General features: G+C 34.7%; 1 protein-coding gene across 1 annotated transcript in view; it reads left to right on the plus strand.

The window, feature by feature from the left end:
- The window catches only part of RNF144B (ring finger protein 144B), a 69734-nt gene that overhangs the window by 28871 nt on the left and 18117 nt on the right, over window positions 1-22746 (plus strand). Inside the window, 1 exon segment of the mRNA XM_053714788.1 lies at window positions 535-736. Within this exon segment, the coding sequence (XP_053570763.1) occupies window positions 535-736 (202 nt within the window).

Below are 22746 nucleotides of genomic sequence, written 5' to 3' on the forward strand. Positions count from 1 at the left end.
GGGGATACTGTGGGGATACTGTTATCTTATTCCTTTTTTTTTTACATTTTAGAAAACTATTAAATTCAATACAACTTCCAGTTTACTTCTATTATTAAATTTGCTTAATTCTCATATGTTGACGAGATATCTAGATAGGTAGCGTGCACACATCTGAAGCACTACATGACAGGAAACAGTGCTGCCATCTAGTGCTTTTGCTAATGTATAACATTGTTGCAAAACTGCTGCCATATAGTTCTGCAGACATGTGCACACTCTGGAACTTACCTTCCTGCTTTTCAACAAAGGATAACAAGAAAATTTGATAATAGAAGTAAAATGGAAAGTTGTTTAAAATTAAATGTTCTATCTGAATTGTGAACGAAAAAATTTGGCTTGTATGTCCCTTTAAATGAAAATAACCAGTGCACACATCATACCCTTAGCTTAGATACAGGTATTTGAACCGGTGTAGAAATCCTTATTTACCTTTTGATTAATCACAGAAGCTGCAAGTATGTTGACATTTTTGTTTGATGTTCTTTTCAGAAGTGCATTTAGACCCATGCAGGACTTGGTGCCCTACTGCAGATTGCCATACTGTGTGCCAAGTGAAAGCAAGTGGGTCTAAGGAGGCTGTGCCAGTGGACTGTCATACTTGTCTTATACAATTTTGTTCTGCGTGCAAAGCTGCTTGGCAACCAGAGCATTCATGCCAAATTGGTCAGCCCACTGCTGTATCTGTTGAGAAGGGGTAAGAATTTATTTATATACAGAATATTTCCTGTAGTAACAATAGTCGGCAATTAGTTTCACTTCTTTGCTTCCAAATGGGACTGCAAAATGTTGTTTATTGAGTTGAAGATCTCCAGCAGCAAAGGGGTTAAATGAGTTCCATGATTTATTTGAAGCTTAACATTTTTCTGCTTGTTTATGGGATATTAATTTAAATTTGTTTTTCATCTTAATACATGGAAGTATGTTTTGTTCATTCGCTTCTGTTTCTGACAGACATTTGGCAGACGGACATTTGGCCGACGGATAATAGTCCGACACACAAGTGGCTGTCAGATAAATTTGATAGATAGATAAATAGATGCAATAGATAGATAGATACATTTGATAGATAGATTCAATAGATAGATATATAAATAAATAGATAGATTAGATAGATAAATAGATGCAATAGATAGATAGATGCATTTGATAAATAGATAGATTCAATAGATAGATATATAAATAGATAGATTCGATAGATAAATAATTTCACAGACAGAGAGTTACAAGATGTGCGGGCTGGGACCCATGGTTAGGTTCCCAGAGAAGGTTGCGGCGCCTGAGGCTCTGATTAGAACAGAGCACTCCGGAGCGTATCTGCCCTCGGCCGAACTCGGAACATGCTTCGGCATTTTGTCCGTCTGCATTTTGTCAGAGCACCATTTTTTTTGTAAAATAGTGTAAATAATGAGTATTATATTATTATTATTATTATTATTATTATTATTATTATTATTATTATTATTATTATTATTAATAATAATAAACAACTCATAGACTATCTATCTATCTAGTAAAATAGCAAGTTCAGCTGCTGTTCTTGATGCAATAATAATGAATGGGTCTGTAACATAGGAATTAACAATCCTCAGAAAGGCAGTCCAAAGTGGGTACAATAAACAAATTGCTTTACATTAGAACATTTTCCTATGTTATGGGGCTCTTTGGCAAGCAAGACCCTCCATGATGTGCAGAAATTGTATGCACTGTTATAAGCATAATACAAGGTCCAAATTGAATGAAACACACATAAATCACAATGTTCTATATTGAACTGAAATTCAGGAAAAACAACCAAGTTAGGTTCAGAGCTTTCAATGTAAAACATTCCATTTCCTGAATCCCAGGAGGCACTTTGCAGACCTAAAGGATCTCCAAGCGATAACTTATACCCCAACTGATTTTAATTTTTTCCCCTTTTCTTTGACAGTTCAAAACTATGTACTACAAATCTTCTAAATTTCTAGCTTTTCCGTAGCTATGCGTATTCTACTGTGATTTTTTTTTAAGGTAACATTCATAAACCATTTGATGTTTGAGATTCCCTTTAAAGTTTATTGTTGAAAGGCATTGATTAAACTAGGTACTTTAGTCAAATATCTAACATATGTACAAGTAGAGCTGTAAAAAATAATTGGTCTTTTGGGACATTGAAACAACTTACATATGTTGTTACAGTCGATAATGATAGCATTTATTAGTATTTACACTTTAATATAATTTATCTTATCTTTTTCTTTCAATATAATGTTTGTTAGTCTTTATAGGCTGCTAAATAAATTTAAATTCAATATGTTGCTGCAGAATTGAGTTTAGGATAGTGCTTATTTAAATACCAAAATACAAAACCAAGGGAGCCTTTAATGTTAAAAGTATTGTGTCAGTTTTAAAATTGTTGCTGACTAATATAACAAATAACTTGTCCCATTTGAAAGGCAGTAGAGGGTTAACCTTTTCATCCTTTAAAAAAATATGAATTTCCGTACTTTAAGGACCTTTAAACACAATAGAATTGCATAATCAACAAATGCATTATAAAATGACAATCAGAAAGTCTGAATTTCAAATGAGTAGTGGATTTTTTTCTGACAAATTGTAAAGTTAGTTTGAATTTTTATTTGACCTGCATCATGTGACAGCCATCAGTCAATCACAAAATGCAGATATATATATATACATATATATGTATGTACTGTGAACTCTTGCACATGTTCAGTAAGATCTGGTGCCTCAGAAAGTGTGCACATAAAAAGATTATGCACATTTTGATAATGGAAGGGAACTGAATGTTACTTCAAATTCAGCTCTTTAATAATAATACAATGTTCATGTAGAACAGAGGTTTTTAAAGTCTCACACAGTGGGCCTCCCCTTTGGCAAAACTTTCAAGATGAGCCCCCCCATTGAATTGCTTGTAGTTTATTTATTAAAATTACAGGATTATGACAATTTAAATTATCGCGCACACACACAAACGCACACACACACTCACCTTAAGCAACATGAATATTATGCTTTGCTGGCTGCTGCCCTCATTGCCACTCACACTCACCAGGGCTTTGAATCTATTTTTTTTTTCTTTAAAAGAGTGCATGTTTCAGTAATTTTGTTAACTTATATAAGGGTTATATGTTGGAAGTTTGTGTGCTGGATCCCTGTCACTATAACAGTGATAGTCACCCAGTATTATTCACAGAGCTGCACTAACAACCCAGAGGGTTCAAAATGGCCCCACTATAAGATTAACCCTCCAATACAACTGCTACATTTAACCCTCCCTTGCATAGACGGTATACATCCCTTTATTTACTACATAATAGAACCCTAGTCACTTCCACTGGCCCCAAAGAAGTCTACCCAGAAGCACAATGAATACATTGTCTTTAATTTTGACTAATAGCTTTTGTCAGAAAAAATAAAAATAATTTCTGTTATTTTTAGATTTAGGAAGCTCATGTCTCATTATGCACACTACAGTGAAGATTGTCTTCCTTTTTTGTGATCCAAGTGATATTTATGCGAATGCCAACAAAAATACTTCATATGTACATAAAAGTTAAAAAGATTTATAATATTGACATTATTGAAGAAACCGTTAAATGGGTGACTTACATTTTGATATTAACATTTTAACCCTGTTTATTACAATAAAGCACATTCTTATGGGTTGTGTTTTAAGATTTTAATCTCTTGCCCAGTTTTTATACAATAAAATTTATGTTATGTGTCTGATCTGGCCATTTGTACTTACGGCCACACGACAATCTTCACTGCACGGCAGTGTCGTTCAGGAGACAGGCGCAAAACAAATGTTGCACACACTCTCCTCACAGCGCCGCTAACTCCGGAAGCAGTCAGGTGCCAAAGAAATGTTATGTTTAAAAAAAAAAACAAAAAAAAAATTTGGCTCCTGCTCCCGTGACTCCCCTTAAGAGCTGTGGCGCCCCCCTGGGGAGGCCCGGTCCACAGTTTGGGAACTGCCGGCATAGAATTAAATACACAAGAGAAACCAACAATTGCCCAAAGTTATATTGTGTCAGTTCCAATTAGAAACGATAACAAGTATCCAAATGAACTGCAGTGTGTGTTATAGTAAATCTTGCAAAGATCTTATTGCAAAAATAAATCACTGTACGTTGACACACACAAGAATAATAGTGAAATAATCAACCAAATTCTCTTTGCTTATTCACCGGACAACCACAGTCGATCTGTATGTGGCCCGGTATCAGCCTTCATTCAGAGCTAGTTGTGTCTCTTGAGTGATCCCTTAGAGCCGGCACAGGTGTGTGTGCCTTAATCCAATATAGCTTAACTCTTGTTTGCTGGACAGATCCTCACGGCCTTCCCAAAAGCGATAATTCAATACTTATTGCTGTTTGAGTTATGCACAAGGAGGGCGGCATGTAGGATTGTTCTACGCCACTCAGATTTTTTTCACTTATTGTGGGAGCTTTACCTGTACTTTTTAGAATGTCTGAAATAAATAGATTTTTTATCTTTTCAAATTTGCCGCCCTCCATGTGCATAACTAAAACAGCATTAAGTATTGCATATTTATATATATATATATATATATATATATATATATATATATGATGGTATTTATGGTTCCATCAATAAATTGTAGCTCCCCAGTGCCGGCAGCACTCATGCAGGCCCAGACCATGACACTCTGTAACGTTTCACCAACCAATTCTATGATAAGTGATGTTAAAATGTATAATGATAGTTTGTAGCTATTTGTTACTACTTCAAACACACTTAACTTTGTGATGAAGTTAAACCCAAATAGCGGATATTGGTAGGAAAGTGTTGACTTAGGTTGAGACACAAATTCACAATGAGTAAATCTGTGTAATATGTTTAGTAAATCAGCTTTAACAAATTCGGTAGTATTGTAGTGATAACTCTCATTCAGAATCTGTGGTAAGTCATAGTATAAGTAGCAACAGTATCAGGTTATATAATGGTGGAAACAGTTTTTAAGTTACTTGGCTATTGATACAATTGTTACCAATAGTAATACTTGCGGTTGATTCCACAGTAGTGATTGACAGACTGGATCTGCGTTAGTCACCTCCGGTTCTGTTGAATTGGTAAGGTTCCAATGAGGGTAATCAGGGAGAGTTAATCCAGCTTGGTTTACCCTGTCCGCGATGGAAGCGTGAGACAGGCTCTCAGATGTTCCGACACTCGATGGAGGAGAAGGGAAGGAACCGCGCTGCGGTTAGCGTGTGACGTCACGATGCTGTGTGATTTTCTGACAGGCACACGGAACTCGCTCAGAGGAGTTGGTGAATTTTAGTTTAAAGCTGAAATGGGATGTCAGGAGAGAAAGTTATTGTCCAACATAAAGTTTGAAGGATTAGGTTGATTCAATGTGATATGATGATTTGATGGAATAAAGATTTGGAGTAGTTATAATCCAGGATTGAGGGAAACAAGCATCACTAGCTAACTATCCCTATACACTATAATAATCAAGCAGGGAAGCAAGGAAGAGGAGTTCCCTTTATAGACTTTAACAGGAAGTTGGATTTCATTAATTAAATGAACAGCAGATCGTGACACACTCCCACCATAATGCTTGACTGTAGGCAAGACACACTTGTCTTTGTACTTCTCACCTGGTTGCAGCGACACACGCTTGACACCATCTGAACCAAATAAGTTTATCTTGGTCTCATCGGACCACAGGACATGGTTCCAGTAATCCATGTACTTAGTCTGCTTGTCTTCAGCAAACTGTTTGCGGGCTTTCTTGTGCATCATCTTTAGAAGAGGCTTCCTTCTGGGACAACAGCCATGCAGACAAATTTGATGCAGTGTGCGGCGTACAGTCTGAACACTGACAGGCTGACCCCCCACACCTTCAACCTCTGCAGCAATGCTGGCAGCACTCATACGTCTATTTCCCAAAGACAACCTCTGGATATGACGCTGAGCATGTGCACTCAACTTCTTTGGTCGACCATTGCGAGGCCTGTTCTGAGTGGAACCTGTCCTGTGAAACTGCTGTATGGTCTTGCCCACCGTGCTGCAGCTCACTTTCAGGGTCTTGGCAATCTTCTTATAGCCTAGGCCATCTTTATGTAGAGCAACAATTCTTTTTTTCAGATCCTCAGAGAGTTCTTTGCCTTGAGGTGCCATGTTGAACTTCCAGTGACCAGTATGAGAGAGTGTGAGAGCGATAACACCAAATTTAACACACCTGCTCCCCATTCACACCTGAGACCTTGTAACACTAACGAGTCACATGACACCGGGGAGGGAAAATGGCTAATTGGGCCCAAATTGGACATTTCTACTTAGGGGTGTACTCACTTTTGTTGCCGATGGTTTAGACATTAAAGGGACAGTATACACTCATTTTCATATAACTGCATGTAATAGACACTACTATAAAGAATAAGATGCAAAGATACTGATATAAAAATCAAGTATAAAATGGTTTAAAAACGTACTTAGAAGCTTTCAGTTTAGCTCTGTTGAAAAGGCAGTTGGAAAGCCCACTGCAAGTGGGAAATAAGACACTCCCCCCTCCCCCTTCTTTTGCATATGAAAAGACCCTTTACACAAACAGGAGCAAGCTGGAGAAGGTAGCTGACGGTATTCAAATAAAACTTTGGGGCTTGGTTTTGAGCAATGTTATTTAAAAATAAGCAAAATTATACATTTTTTAAAAAAAAAAAAACTTTATGGGCTTTATAAATAGATCATCTACAAAACATTTATGCAAAGAAAAAATGAGTGTATAATGGCCCTTTAATGGCTGTGTGTTGAGTTATTTTGAGGGGGCAGCAAATTTACACTGTTATACAGACTGTCCACTCAATACTTTACATTGTAGCAAAGTGTCATTTCTTCAGTGTTGTCACATGAAAAGATATAATAAAATAGTTACAAAAATGTGAGGGGTGTACTCACTTTTGTGAGATACTGTGTGTATCTCTATGTTTAAGCCCTTTGCATACCTTTTTTTCCAACAGCTGTGACCTCATATCTTTGGTAAAATGATTTCAATTCTTCCACAATTTTGTTTGTATCTTCTAAGTGCCTACAATTGAAGTAAGAGGCGAGACATATGCTTGATGAGAGAGATTTTTCAGAGTTCTGAGCCCTTATGACTTTTTGTTGCAATTTTTTTAAAATAATTTTTATTAGATAGTGTTATTATGATTGTAACTGTTTATTTAAATCTATTTTTATATGTTTTGTGCAACTTTTTAGTTGAGTTTAACAGTTAACCAGAGGTCTGAAGTCAAGATATCCCGACACACGTTAAATTAAATTGCGCTTTGCGAATGTGTTTATTTTCAACTCATAAAACACACGCTACTACCAATGCATACAAACTGCCACAATAAACCCCTTTTTGCTTATGCGCAACAGCGCTCCACTCATAATCTAGCCCAATATGTAGGTAGAAATTTTATTTTCACACGTAATTTTTATTTCTTTGTTAAGCAAATATCAAATGTATTCTAAAACAAGTCTATAAATTGTCTGTTCATTTTTCAGTCCAAATATAAGTGCAAAAAAATATATTGATCAATCTTTTCAGTTTGGTATATCTTTAAGACAGTATGGAGTCATACCGAGTGCAGATTTTTAGACCAAAGTAATTTTAATTTCTCATATGATAAAGGGGAGACAAAAGTGTTAAAATGTAAACGCTCTAATCTATTAGAGCATTTTATTTTTACACTGTTGTTTGCATAAAACAATATGTAAAACTCCAGTAAAGGGGTTAAATGCATAGTGAAAGTCAGTTCCAGAGCAGCAATGCACTACTGGGACCTAACTGAACACATCTGGTGAGACAATGACAAGAGGCAAACGCGTGTAGCCACCAATGTCTAGCTGGCTCCCAGTAGTGTCTTATCAACAAAGGACACCAAGAGCAAAAATAGAAATAAAATTGATAATAGAAGTAAATCTCTTAAACTTTCATCATTCAGTTAGAACATTCCACTTTTATTTTGCATTTAAAGTCCCTTGAACTATTTATTCTTTGTCATTTAAATGGTACAAACACAAAGTTGCTAGAATATGTCCTTGCAAATGCCACAGAACATGCATATGCTCTGTGTGGTGAGAAAAGCTTTGCTGTATAAGGGTATCAGAGGCATATTTCACACAATATACTTGTTGGAACATATAAACAATGGGAGCTGCCATGTTGTAACTTAGGTTTTCTTCTCTGCTGTGGCCAATTAGGGACAGTTATAAATAGGTCACTAGAGTGTGCAGCCAATTTCTGTGTGGAATATAAGTGTTCTGTGCTTCCATTTCTAACAGGAACTGAAAAGCTCACAATTTCAGAATGAATTTACAGTTAAAGGAGACAAAATAAATAATGAAAGTATATTGTAGAGTTTTTTTTTTTTTAAATATATGAGATTTATTGTTTTATATTACCACCTCACAATGTTTAATGTCCCTTTAAGACTTGAAGTAAACTATTATTATTAATAGTATTTCACAAAACTCTATTACTTGTGCACCATCAGCTTAGTATATGATCAATATCCAGCATTAATTTACTGGGCACCTCCATAGAGTTCTATTATGTGAGGGATCTATAGCACCAATACTATCCGACATGCAGATGTTAGTGTACCCTAGACTATTACTCAAACAATTAAAAATAATTTTGGACTTTGGAAAAATAGAAGGACTTTTGATTGCGCTTGAGTGATGTTAACGCACAATAGCACTAATAATTTTGTACTACAAGTTGAATACACAAAAGAGAAAAAAGAAAAAGCGCACAAGGCAAGACTCAAGTGAAAGATTTTATTATAAAAGATTGCACACACAGATGCTATTGCACTTTCTAGAAATTTGTAAATAAAAAGCCTTCAGATAAAGCGTTCAATTGTTAGAATTCCTCATCACTCACTTTAGACTGAGATGGACTGCCTCTTACTGCTGCATCAAAGCATCAAACAGGGTTTTCCGGATACCCTGTGAGCGTGCTTGGTGGCTTTGTGAGGACAATAAGACTTTAAGAAAAAGGACACTTCCAAACTGTCAGCTGGTTCCTGACGCGTTTCTCCCGGTCAACGGCCGGGCTTCTTCAAGAGGATTAAAAAAACGGATGTCTCTGTAGTTGCACCCTTTATATTTAAAGGGCTGTCTACCAATCAAATCATGCGGGTGTGTCTGGCAGCTACCAATTGTAACAATCCACAGTTCTTATAAAACAGACAGAACCACGTAATGCATTAAATAAATCCAACATTAAATACGTATGCCTAGATTACGAGTTGTGCGTTAGGGTAAAAAAAGCAGCATTAAGAGGTCCTAACACTGTTTTTTTACTACCGCTGCTATTACGAGTCTTGTAGGTTTAGGGTCACCGCACACTTCTTTGGCCTTACCGCAAAACGACTTACTTAAACTTAGTAAAGTCTTTTTTTCTATGGGACTTCCATAGTCTGTCCTGGGAGGCCAAAAAGTGAGCGGTACACCCTACCCTGTCAAGAGTCCTAATGCATTTAAAAGTCAGATGTTAAGAGTTTTATGGTACAACGCTGTAACATAAAACTCATAACTAAAGTGCTAAAAAGTACACGAACACCCATAAACTACCTATTAACCCCTAAACCGAGGCCCTCTTGCATCGCAAACACTATAATAACAATTTGAACCCCTAATCTGCTGCTCCGGACACCGCCGCCACCTACATTATATGTATTAACCCCTAATCTGCTGCCCCAACATCGCTGACACCTACATACGATTTATTAACCCCTAATCTGTTGCCCCCAATGTCGCCGCTACCTACCTTCATTTATTAACCCCTAATCTGCCGCCCCCAACGTCGCTGCCACTATATTAAAGTTATTAACCCCTAAACCTAAGTCTAACCCAAACACCCCCTAACTTAAATATAATTACAATAAATCTAAATAAAATTACTATCATTAACTAAATTATTCCTATTTAAAACTAAATACTTACCTATAAAATAAACCCTAAGCTAGCTACAATATAACTAATAGTTACATTGTAGCTAGCTTAAGGTTTATTTTTATTTTACAGGCAAGATTGTATTTATTTTAACTACGTAGAGTAGTTATTAAATAGTTATTAACTATTTAATAACTACCTAGCTAAAATTAAATACAAATTTACCTGTAAAATAAAACCTAACCTAAATTAAATAAATTAACTAAATAAATACAATTACCTAAATTAAATTAGCTAAAGTACAAAAACAAACACTAAATTACAGAAAATAATTAACAAATTACAGATATTTAAACTAATTACAAATAATCTAATAGCCCTATTAAAATAAAAAAAACCCTCCCAAAATAAAAAAAAACCCTAAACTAAACTACCAATAGCCCTTAAAATGGCCTTTTGCGGGGCAATGAAAAACAAATACAAACAACCCCCCAACAGTAAAACCCACCACCCACACAACCAACCCCCAAATAAAATACTATCTAAAAAAACCTAAGCTCCCCATTGCCCTGAAAAGGGCATTTGGATGGGCATTGCCCTTAAAATGGCAGTTAGCTCTATTGCAGCCCAAAGTCCCTAACCTTAAAAATAAAACCCACCCAATACACCCTTAAAAAACCTAACGCTAACCCCCTGAAGATCGACTTACCGGGAGAAGTCTTCATCCAAGCCGAGCCGAAGTCCTCAACGAAGCCGGAAGAAGTGGTGCTCCAGACGGGCAGAAGTCTTCATCCAGATGGCATCTTCTATCTTTATCCATCCGGCACGGAGCGGGTCCATCTTCAAGACATCTGACGCGGAGCATCCTCTTCATCCGACGACTAAAGCTGAATGAAGGTACCTTTAAGTGATGTCATCCAAGATAGAATAGAATTCTATCAGCCAATCGGAATTAAGGTAGAAAAAATCCTATTGGCTTCTAAATGTGCTTTCAATATCACATTTAGAAGCAACTGTGACTCTACATACATAGTTTATTTACTAGAATGTGGGTGTGGCCTACTATATGTAGGTTGCACAAAACGTAAGATCAGACAGAGAGTAAATGAGCACATTTACAATATAAAAGAGAAATTGACTAAATATAGTGTTCCCAAACATTTTCTCGATTACCATGGACACAACCCCAGCTCTTTAAAAGAGCATTTTATAGATTGGGTTCCCCCCTCGAAACCAAATAGACATCAAGAACTGAGGAAACTTGAAACCAAGTGGATATATAAACTTCAAACATTACAGCCCCTTGGTTTGAATATAGACATTGATGTAGCAGCCTGCATTTAAAAGTTACCTTTTTGCTCTACAGTGATACATTAGGCAACCAGGAAGGGTTATAGATTTATATCTGACCCTTCAGGCAAACCTATTTTGAAGAATATATGTAGTACAAATAGTTATATCCCTTTTCAAACATAATTCATTGTAAGCCTGCATTAAACCCCAAATTTTAGCTCCCATAGTGTTCATAAAGACATTTTTAATGGTCACAAAAAGATTTTGAAGGTTCTTAGTTAAGAGTTATCTTAAAATATATAATTATCGTATTTAATAGTTTTTTCGTATAAAGGGTTTGGAGGCTTATTCAACAGCTCCATACATACATATTTATTGTACACATAAAAATTTCGAGCATTAAACAACTTAATACATAGTCAGCACAAACGGTACTTATTTTCAAACAATCATTCAAAATTGTTTAACAATCGTCCCCAATAATTTAAATGTGCTGCCCAATTGCGGCTGAATCATTCCATCACAAAACTGTAACATATAGTTACATATGGTTTCTTCTATATATGTATACACCTAATAGGAAGTTACAAAAATGTGCTGGCAAATTGCGGCTGAATCATTCCATCACAAAACTGTAACACAGTTACATTTTGTTTCTTCTATATATGTATACATCTAATAGGAAGTTATAAATAACTTAGCGTACACTTTACAAATTAGTGCTAGGATATAACAATACAATAACCCCTATAGAGAAAGTATTCCTTATACTTCAGATTTAATGGTTTCTTTTATATATAACTTTTATATGTAATCTATTTTAGCTGTATTTTAGTTTTACGTTAAAAGCATATTGCTGTCAATCAATCACAATTTTTTATATATATCAATATTTTGATTGCTATGTTTTAAACATTTTATGGCGCAACTACAGAGACATCCGTTTTTTTATCCTCTTGAAGAAGCCCGGCCGTTGACCGGGGGAAACGCATCAGGAACCAGCTGACAGTTTGGAAGTGTCCTTGTCTTGAAGTCTTATTGTCCTCACAAAGCCACTAAGCACGCTCACAGGGTATCCGGAAAACCCTGTTTAACGCTTAGATGCAGCAGTAATAGGCAGTCCATCTCAGCCTAAAGTGAGTGACGAGGAGTTATAACAATTGAATGCTTTATCTGAAGGCTTTTTATTTACAAATTTCTAGTAAGTGCAATAGCATCTGTGTGTGCAATCTTTTATAATAAAATCTTTCACTTGAGTCTTGCCTTGTGCGCTTTTTCTTTTTTCTCTTTTATATAACCACAAATGGAGCCAAGGTTGGGAATCACCAGGCTGGATTAAAGCACCACAGAACAGGCATTGGATTTTCCATTAATCTAAGTGATATTCATCAGAGTTCGAAAGGAATCAAGGCCCTTTTAGACAAAGACTTTGACACATTTGGACATTCATTTGAGTCATCCATTCTAAAAGATATCATATGTATGGACACTAAAATCAGAGGTACTGTGATTCTAGCGGTAACCCATATAGATCATTGTGTATAAATAGTATATATTCGAATTTGAATACCAAGTAATTTTCTAGGTACTAAAATGGTATTGAAAATATATCAATAAAAGGTACAGTTAATATATACTACATATATATTATTGATAGAATTCAGTAGAACTGATTATAAGTTTTGCTGTGGCTTTTTACATTATTATAGAACTTAGAATATAGAATAGATCAGAATATAGCACAATTAAGTTTTCCTAAAGTCTTATAATCTATACAAGTTGAATACACAACCATGTACATGTGGAGGTGGGGGTAAGAGGGTGCAAAATTCTTTCCACCTGGAATTTTATTAATTACATCCAAACATAAGCATTTACTCAAAGGGACAGTATGCTATAAAATTGTTTTTCCCTTAATATGTTTCCAATTACCTTTTTTTACCAGCTGCAGAGTAGAAAATGTATGAGATTTGCTTTTGAAGGTTTATTTGTGTATATAAATTAGCTATTTTGTGTTTTGAAGCCACAACCTAATAAAATGGGTTGAGCTTGTAGGTATAATCAGATCTCATTACTTTATCACATTGTGTACATATACATGTGTCTTTATCTTATATCTGTAGGTATAATCAGATCTCATTACTTTATCACATTGTGTACATATACATGTGTCTTTATCTTATATCTGTAGGTATAATCAGATCTCATTACTTTATCACATTGTGTACATATACCTGCTTCTTTATTTTATATCTATCCATAAACCAATCACCAATACTTGTAGAGAACAATGGAAAATTAACATTTTATTACCTTATCTCTTCTATAACCCACTGGGAGTGTAATTTCTTCTACAGGCTGTGTTTACACCGGTTGGCCTTGAGGCCAAAAACTTTCAGTATAGGTGGTGATACCACAGGCTAAATCAACTATTTCAAATGCCAGTGTGAGGGTAATGGAAATACTTGTTAATACACTCCAGCAGGTAAAGTGGATAGTTGGGAACAAATTAAAGGGGAGAAAAATTTTGAGTAAACTGTCCCTTTAAGTGACTTGTGATGCCAATGAACCACCATTTTTAAAATGATCTACTGCAGATGTGTACTACAAGCGACTCACTCTTGCTGCACATAGTGCCAATTGATATTATTGTATTCAGGATATTTTATATTTTGTCCCTCAGCAAACATTTCTGCGGATGCTTAGGCAAACGGTTACACATTCTGAATGGATGACAGAGGAGGCAAAAATGTATACTTTCTTTATAACTCCTAACTCTAATATTATTTAACTACTATGTTGCTGTATTCTCACCATTTAATTCAATTGATTCATTCACAACTCTTTAATCTGCATGATTTAACTAAGCAACTGCATTAACATTATTTTTTAATACCATTATTTTCTGTGAAATAATTCAAGAGGATGAACATCTTTATGTTAGGCCAGCAGTAGTAAAATAATGATCACTGTTAACAGGAAAACCAGGTTAACAATTAGAAAAGATAATTTATATATCAATGGAGGAATTACCGATATAGGGCCAGATTACGAGCGGAGCGCAAATTAGCACTCCCGCTTGGGTGTTAATTTCACTAGAAGTAAGATTTTTGTGCTTGTCGGGTTGCACTTGTATTATGAGTTAAAAGTAAACAGTTTTCGCTCTCATGATAACCCAGCGTTCACAAAAATCCAAAGTTAAAATATTGCGTGTGCGTTCAAGTATACCCCATAGAAGTCATTAGAGAAAAAAAAGTGGAAAAAACACCCATGATTGCATATTCTCATATGCTGTAACCCAACAGGAAAATATGACACTTAACAGAATATGTTCTATTTATTCAAAAATAAATATTTCTACATATATGTGATGGTATTTTGGTGCAATGTGTGTATATATATATATATATATATATATATATATATATATATATATATATATATATATATATATATATATATATATATATATTTATACAGGAATATCTAGTTATAAATACATAGAACATATTCCACTATGTGAAGAACATTGAGATGTGAAATATTTACTGTAAATACATAGTTAAAACCTTTATGAATCTATGAGAATGGCCACTAGCCAAAAACGCGTAAGTTCTCCTTATGACAACCCCTGTTCATGTTTTTTTGTTTTGTTCCTGTGAACACTATGCTTATCCTTTTTGAATGTTGGATAATAAAGTTTGGACTTTTACACTTAGCATTCACAATCTACTCTCTCTTTTTTTTCTGCTTACATAAAAATATATGTACACAAATATAGACAATATATATATATATATCGATGGATAAAAACCAAGTGCAACCCAGATTAAAGGTAGTAAGTCAGTTTATTAAAAAACCCCACTGTGCAAATTTTATGCATTTACAAGAGGAAAGTAAAATTGTGCCTTTAAAATGATGCTTTAAAACGAGATCCTCTGCTCTATACAGTCATTATTGGTTTCCGTAATAGGCTTCCGGTCCTCAGGTTATCAGTTCATGAACAATATATATAATGTGCCAGTGAACCCGCCTGAATTGGCGTGATAAATGAAAATTCGCTGACGTAAAGTACCGGCTCCTCTAACTCATTTGACTCGTGCGTTTCCTCTGCACTAAGCAGACTTTATCAAGAGATGTTTGTAAAAGAGTGTATACATGACGGTATATAAACGGTACAAAGAACACACCCCCTATTGTCATTGGGCAGTATGTGAAACATATAGGCCATTTAGCTTTTCAGAATTAAGACACACCAACAGAGCGTATACGTCACTGTGAGCCGCGTTGCGGTCAATCTAAACTCACAGAAGTTAGTGTTATGTGCCGTATATATTAATTAATTTGTCTGTCTTGAATTAGATGACTAATACCATATTATACAAAACGGCAATCTGCCTATTGATTCATAGATTCTCCTCGGACAGAGAGTGGGGTGCTAATATCGATCTCTAGGGTGTACAATGACCACACTTTGTTGAATATCTGTATAGATATATTTATATCAAAGCGATACAAAGAACACACCCCCTATTGTCATTGGATAGTCCGTGAAACATCTTGGCTTTGCTTTATTAAAACACACCATTAAAGCGTGTAAATCACTTACTGATATTAATGTAAAGTATCACCTATACTATTTAAATACTCTGACTCATATTAGATAACTAATGGCATAAAACCGTTATTAATAGATAAAAAACATTATTGTACAACACTGCCCAATGATTCACAGATTCCCCTCTGATAGAGTGTGGGGTGCTAATATTGATCACTAGAGTATACAGACTAAACTATGCTGGGCTTCTATATGCAAATACAAAATACAATGACAAAATTATAAATAAAACAGTGCAATATAGCAACAAATTTAGACCAAATTTAAAAATGACTATATATATATACTCTAATCTTAACCTAAAAAGAGAAATAAGCCTATTACCAACTTCAATCTATAAAGGCTTGAAGGTCTACATTTATATTTAGACATTGGGGAGAGAGACTTCCTAACTTGTGGATCCATTTTGTTTCACACTTTCTTAGATTTAATAATCTCTGCATAATTATTTAGAAAAGTGCTTATTAAAACATTTGGCCTGCAGTATACTTTACTAGATACTATACCACATCAATGTACAATGTTTTCATGTTAGTGGTATTAGTAAGTACTGCACCAACCAATGCACCTTCACCCTTACAGAAAACCCACAATTTTATAAATCATGGTAGTTGTTGTTGTTCTTAAGAGAGCTGACAGAAGAGATGAAGTGTATTTTAGTGAAAATAACAATCACATATTGTGAAAGATAATAATAATAATAAAAAAATGAGAATGTAATAAACAGTTTTTATAGGGTATTCTTGATAAGACTGATGAAAGTTGCATGGCATTAACCCATGGTTGGAAATTCTAGAGCAGATGTTTCACAAAACGTATTCTGTACATAGTAAGAGCAGAGTCTCCAAAGAATGAACCGTGGATAGAATGGAAAGAGGAAATAGAAGTTAAGTGAAAATTAAGAAAGGAACTATATTACTGAGATATATTGGTCTAAAATGAAATTAAGGAATAAATGAAATGTTGGTGAAGTAAAAAGCAATGGATCACCAGAAGATGAGTGCTGCTGAGAGTAATACAATAATATAATGTTGATACATAGGTGTGAACTGCAATAGTCATGAGAGAGTAAATCAGTTTCTCTTGTAAGTTTGATAGATACAATGATCATGTCAGGCCCCTGGCTGCTATGTTGCTACAACATCTGGGTGTGTGCCCTTGTGTCAGTTTACTAATATTACGCTTGCATCCTTTTTATGTTCTCCTCCACACCACTTGCCATTTATGGCACAACATGGTGGCGTAATAATATGTGTCAATTGTTGACTCCATACTTTGTATTTAAAGGGATAGCCTACACTAAAATTTGTATTGTTTAAAAAGATAAATAAAACCTTTACTACCCATTCCCCAGCTTTTCACAGCCAACATTGTTATATTAATAAACTTTATAACATTTAAACCTCTACAGACAGCCCATCATATGCTTTTTTATTTGCATTTCACAACAGGATACTGCTAGTTCATGTGGGCAATATAGATAACATCAGTACTAACTGCAAATCAATAGATAATAAATACAAAGTCATCTGATAAGGGGGCTGTCAGAACATGCTTAAAGGGATTATCTATCTTTTTAAACAATTCCAATTCTATTGTAGACTGTCCGTTTAATGTCAACTTGTTAATGTTGATGTTTTATTGGCTTAGTTCAAAATATTTACTGTTCTGTTATCTTCTGTGCTCGCTCTGCTTTACTCTTGGCCTTATTCCCACACTGTCGGCTACAGCGTATCATGTCCGCCAGTCAATGATAATTCGGCCCCCAAGTGTGCATATATGGCTATTTTTTAAAGGGACATTAAACAGTTTTAAATCATAATATATAATGTTTAATCATGTAGTAATCAAAAACTTTGCAATATACCTATTATGATTTATTTGTCCCCTTTTCCTGCAGTTTAGTTCTGAAAATTGTGTGCAGATTCCAGATTTTTAAAGGGACAGTAAAGTCCAAGTTAAACTTTAATAATTTGCATAGATCTTGCAAATTTTAAACTTTCAAATTTACTTCAATTATCAAATCTGCTTTGTTTTATTTGTTCCCTTTGTTGAAAAGCATACCTAGGTAGGCTCAGGAGCAACAATGCACTACTGGGAGCTAGCTGTTTATTGGTGGTTGCACATATATGGTTTTTGTCATTGGCTCACCTGATGTGTTCAGCTAGATCCCAGTAGTACATTGCTGCTCCTTTAACAAAGGATACCAAGAGAATAAAGCAAATTAAATAATAGAAGTAAAGTGGGATGCTGTTTAAAATTGTATGTCCCTTCTGAATCATGAAAGAAAAACTTTGGGTTTCATATCCCTTTAACCTTGCTGTATTCCACCCAGTCTTTGGTTGCATAAATTATTAATTTCTAAATGTCCCCAATTGCCTTTAGCAGACAAGTAAACCTAGGATACAACATGGCGACTCCCTTTGATTTATAGGACACTGAAACTTTACATAGATTTTTTTCAACTTTAAACTAACATAATTTAAAAATGAATCTCCGTATTATTCTGAGGCTTAGCTTTGATTTTAGTACATCAACTTAGCAAGCATTTATTTAGTGTTTAATGCCCCTTTAATACATGTAAATATATTTTATGTGGTCATAAAAATCCCAGCTGTTTATTTGTTTTTTTTTTTTTAATAAGCTGAGTATAATTATATTGGTATTTTTCTGATTGAAATACAAAGTCGTCTTTCAGAAATGTCCTTTTAATGTTTAAGAAGTATAAACATTTGCTTGCATTGTTTTATTTGCTAAGATACATGTGTGTGTATAATCATGCCTTATTGATTTGCACTGTCTGTTTAGTATTAATACACTGTTTAACCTTATGGGAACATCCTCTGTTTTCTTGGTACTAATAATATTATCTCATTCTGAGAACTACAGGCCTTCCTAGTAAACTGGCAGACTTTAATGATGTATGCAATAACTTCCTTATACATTCTGCAAAGTCATTCATTCATTTGGTTGGGACATAGTGTTTAGTGTACTGAACCTGTAATTAAGACTTTATGGGCAATTATACATCTGGAATTTCCTGTTTGACGATTTATATTCACACCTAATTAAAGCAGTACTATCATGTCTTCTACAGATGTGTTTGGTAACATAGTGCATATGTTGCACCCTCATTACCTCTTGCGCAAAACCAGTTGTGCTAATAAAGTTTCACTACAAAACATGTTTTAAAATATCAAATAAAATAATATATAAATCTCACTTAACTTGTATAATGAAAGGTCCGACAACACCAGTTCTGTACAAACATACAAATTGTGTTCCATTTTAATGCACTTAAAATCTGAAACCAATGGTTTCCAACTCCATCGAAAAGTTAATCCTAATTCTTAGAAAGGAAGTGCAAAAAAAACCCAAAAAACAAACAAACACTGAAATGTGATAATAATAATAATTATTTATCTTTCATGACATTCCTGGTCTTTGATTTTTCTCTATGCACAAGGGAGAGTGGTGACTATAATTTGTAAATAATGAAGAAATCAGTCAAAAATATACTAGTGGTGAAAACTTGTAATAATTATGTATCTTGTGAGCAAATATAGGAGAGCTGTCAAGTTACACTATTAGACACTATGATACACTATTCAGATCACACCATGAATTGGTAAAATCACACCATAAACTTAAAAAATGAGGTTGTACAAATCTCTTACTGTGTAATCATCCAGACTCAGAAATTTGCATAACATTTAACTTCCTTTGTCATGTGTAACACTCGGGACCCAATTCTCAAAAAACTCAGCGTGGAAAGAAACCATAAGCTTATTTTACTAAGCACTATATTGTATACAAAAAAAATGATGGGTCATCTTCTAGAATCCCACTAGACCAGAAAGCTTAGAGAATTGGGCTCCTTAAATGGGTTTGTCAGGTTAAAAGTAATACAGGACAAGGAAATAGTAAAATAACCTAACAAAACTAAGTTTTACCATTTGTATTCAACATCTACATACAGAAAAAATGTTTTCCAAAAACAGATATTTTGAATTTGTATTGTTTAAAAAGATAGATAATCCCTTTATTACCCATTCCCTAGTTTTACATAACCAACACTGTTATATTAATACACTTTTTACCTCTGTGATAACCTTGTATCTAAGCCTCTTTAGACTGCACCCTTATTTCAGTTCTTTTGACAGACTTGCATTTTAGACAAACAAGTGCCCTCTCAAAAGTAACTCCTGAGCACAATTTTATCTGGCACACATGAATTTATGCCCTCTAGCTGTAAAGAACTGTCAAATGCATTCAGATAAGAGGCAGCCTTCAAGGGCTTAGAAATTAACATATGGGCCTACCTAGGTTTAGCTTTCAACTAAGAATAACAAAAGAACAAAGCAAATTTGATGATAAAATGGAAAGTTGTTTAAAATTACATGCCCTATCTGAATCATAAAACTTTAATTGTGACTAAACTGTTCCTTTAATACAGTTTTAAGATAAAAATAGTGTTAACTCAACAGACATCCCAACTCTCCCTGAAGTTCAGAGAGTCTCCCTGAATGTAATAGCGGCTCCCTGATGCCAGCAAATGCAATGCAATCTCCCTGAAACTCCAAGTACCATGATCCAATGTGGTCCAAATAAAGAAAAGTGTTTCTTTAAGGAATGCCTTTAGTTGCTGGAACATTATAGAACCCTTAAAGCATCAGTAACCAAAAAGCCCCCACTGATTTAATAAAATAAAAACACAAATACTACCATATTTACTGCACGTAATTAAACTTCGTATTCTAAAATATTTAAGCATTCAACAAGCGTACGGTTACTGAAAAATAGGTTTGTTGTATGTGGTTGTGCACTAAAGCTACTTTTTTATGTGACTTTAGTGGGAAGCTACTTTAATAATAAGTCTGTATCTTACTTAGGATTTCAAAGTGAACAATATATAACTTGGAGGTGGGTGGCGGTGCAGTAGTGGGTAAACCCACCTCCCTGAAATGAGGTTTTGCAGGTTGGGATGTCTGACTCAATATCCATAGAACAAAAAACAAAAACAAAAGCCTGTAAAATGTTTTTATATGCGTTCTTAGATACAACAAAGAAAAAAAAATATGCTTGTGTCTCTTTAATGTAATTGTGTATGATATTTTATTTTCAAAGATAAAGAAATCACCTTGGAAGCTGCAGATACTCTCTTCTGTATAAATTCATAATGTATAGCTTAATGTGTTAATGTGCAATTAGAAATTTCCTGCACTGCTTGAGCAGATTTAATGGCTTATTTTTTACGTGAGTTAATGGAACATCCAAATTCCAGTTAAGGGCTATATTACAAGTGGGGCGCTAACTGTTGCTCTTGTGCGATAAGGCGTTTATCATGGCTCTGTGCATGCCATTACGATTTACGAGTTGAAAGTAAACGCGTTTGCTTGAGTGCAAATTAATTTAACGTGTGTTGGGAAAGTGCAACTTCAGAGTTCTGATTAACTGTTACGCTCGACAAAAAAAAATGTCATTAAAAAAGTTATGACTCAAATGTTAGAAAAAAAGACATGCAAATGGATTTAACATAGAGATACATAGACATATATACAGTATATGTATATATGTATTTACAGACATATAAACACATAAATACATATGTGTAAATATATAAGTGCATTTGAGCCCTTTGCAGACAAGTAGATGAAAACATGAAAAAACATATTTATGCAATATTAATATTGCATAGTCTTAAAGGAATACTAAACCCACATTTTTTTAATGATTCAGCTAGAACATGCAATTTTAAGCAACTTTCTAATTTATTCCTATTATGAGCTGGCCCATTTGAGATTCAGCACCCTGGATAGCGCTTGTTTATTGGTGACTATATTTAAGCCACCAATAAGCAAGCATAACCCAGGTTCTGAACAAAAAATGGGCCGGCTCCTAACATTGATAATAGGAGTAAACTAGAAAGTTGCTTAAAAGTGCATGTTCTATCTGAATCATTAAAGAAACATTTTGGGTTTAGTATCCCTTAAAGACTAGTCACAGTAAATTACACTTTCATAAATGTCTCAAACACAATGTCTCAGTCCAATTATAATATTGAAATACTGCAACAGTAAGAGTGGAGCATTGTCTTCTACACCAATAACTTTTGCAACAGTTAGTGAACTCACAGGCAAATGTTCAAAATTGGCACAACCTTAACCTACCTAAATTTTCACAATAGCCAGAGAATAGTGAGCTATGTTGTTGAGTTTTTCCCATCGAGTACTGAGAGATAAGAGGGTAGGGAATCTCTGAAAGACATACATTTTTAGAAAAGTCTTCTTCATCTAGCTTGATCCCGCTCTGATATATTAATCTAGAGAGAATATATATATATATATGTGCAATTTTTGACTAAGTGACTAAAATGTATATGCACTTTTTTTTCTTAAGTGTAGTCAGGAAATGTTGTATAGGTAGTAACACACAAACACAGAACACACAGACACACTCGTACACTGAAGCACACACACGCATAAGGATTCACATATAGACACTCTAGCAGACACGCAAAGAAACACACAAACACACTCAGACACAGACACCCAAACAGACACTCAGCACTTGTTTACATTGACCTGACAAGTAATGAGGTAGACTACAGTTTTGTCAAAAAAGGTTATTTACAAAACAAAATATGAAGTTCTGAAGATGCATACTAAATGATGACAACAGCATGCAGTGGCTGAAAGGAATGGCCCTGAACTGCCTAAACAATAATTTAAAGGTTAAATGGTGGATTGGTGACTTCCGGAAAGGTCTCATTAGTCTCAAAGTCTGTAGAAAGATGTGAATAATCAGTAGTAAGGTCAAAATGTACTAAAAAGGAACAGACAATGGACACACACACAAACTCAAACACAAACTTG

The sequence above is a fragment of the Bombina bombina genome, chromosome 5 (genome assembly GCF_027579735.1).
Source record: "Bombina bombina isolate aBomBom1 chromosome 5, aBomBom1.pri, whole genome shotgun sequence".
Taxonomy (NCBI): Eukaryota; Metazoa; Chordata; class Amphibia; order Anura; family Bombinatoridae; genus Bombina; species Bombina bombina.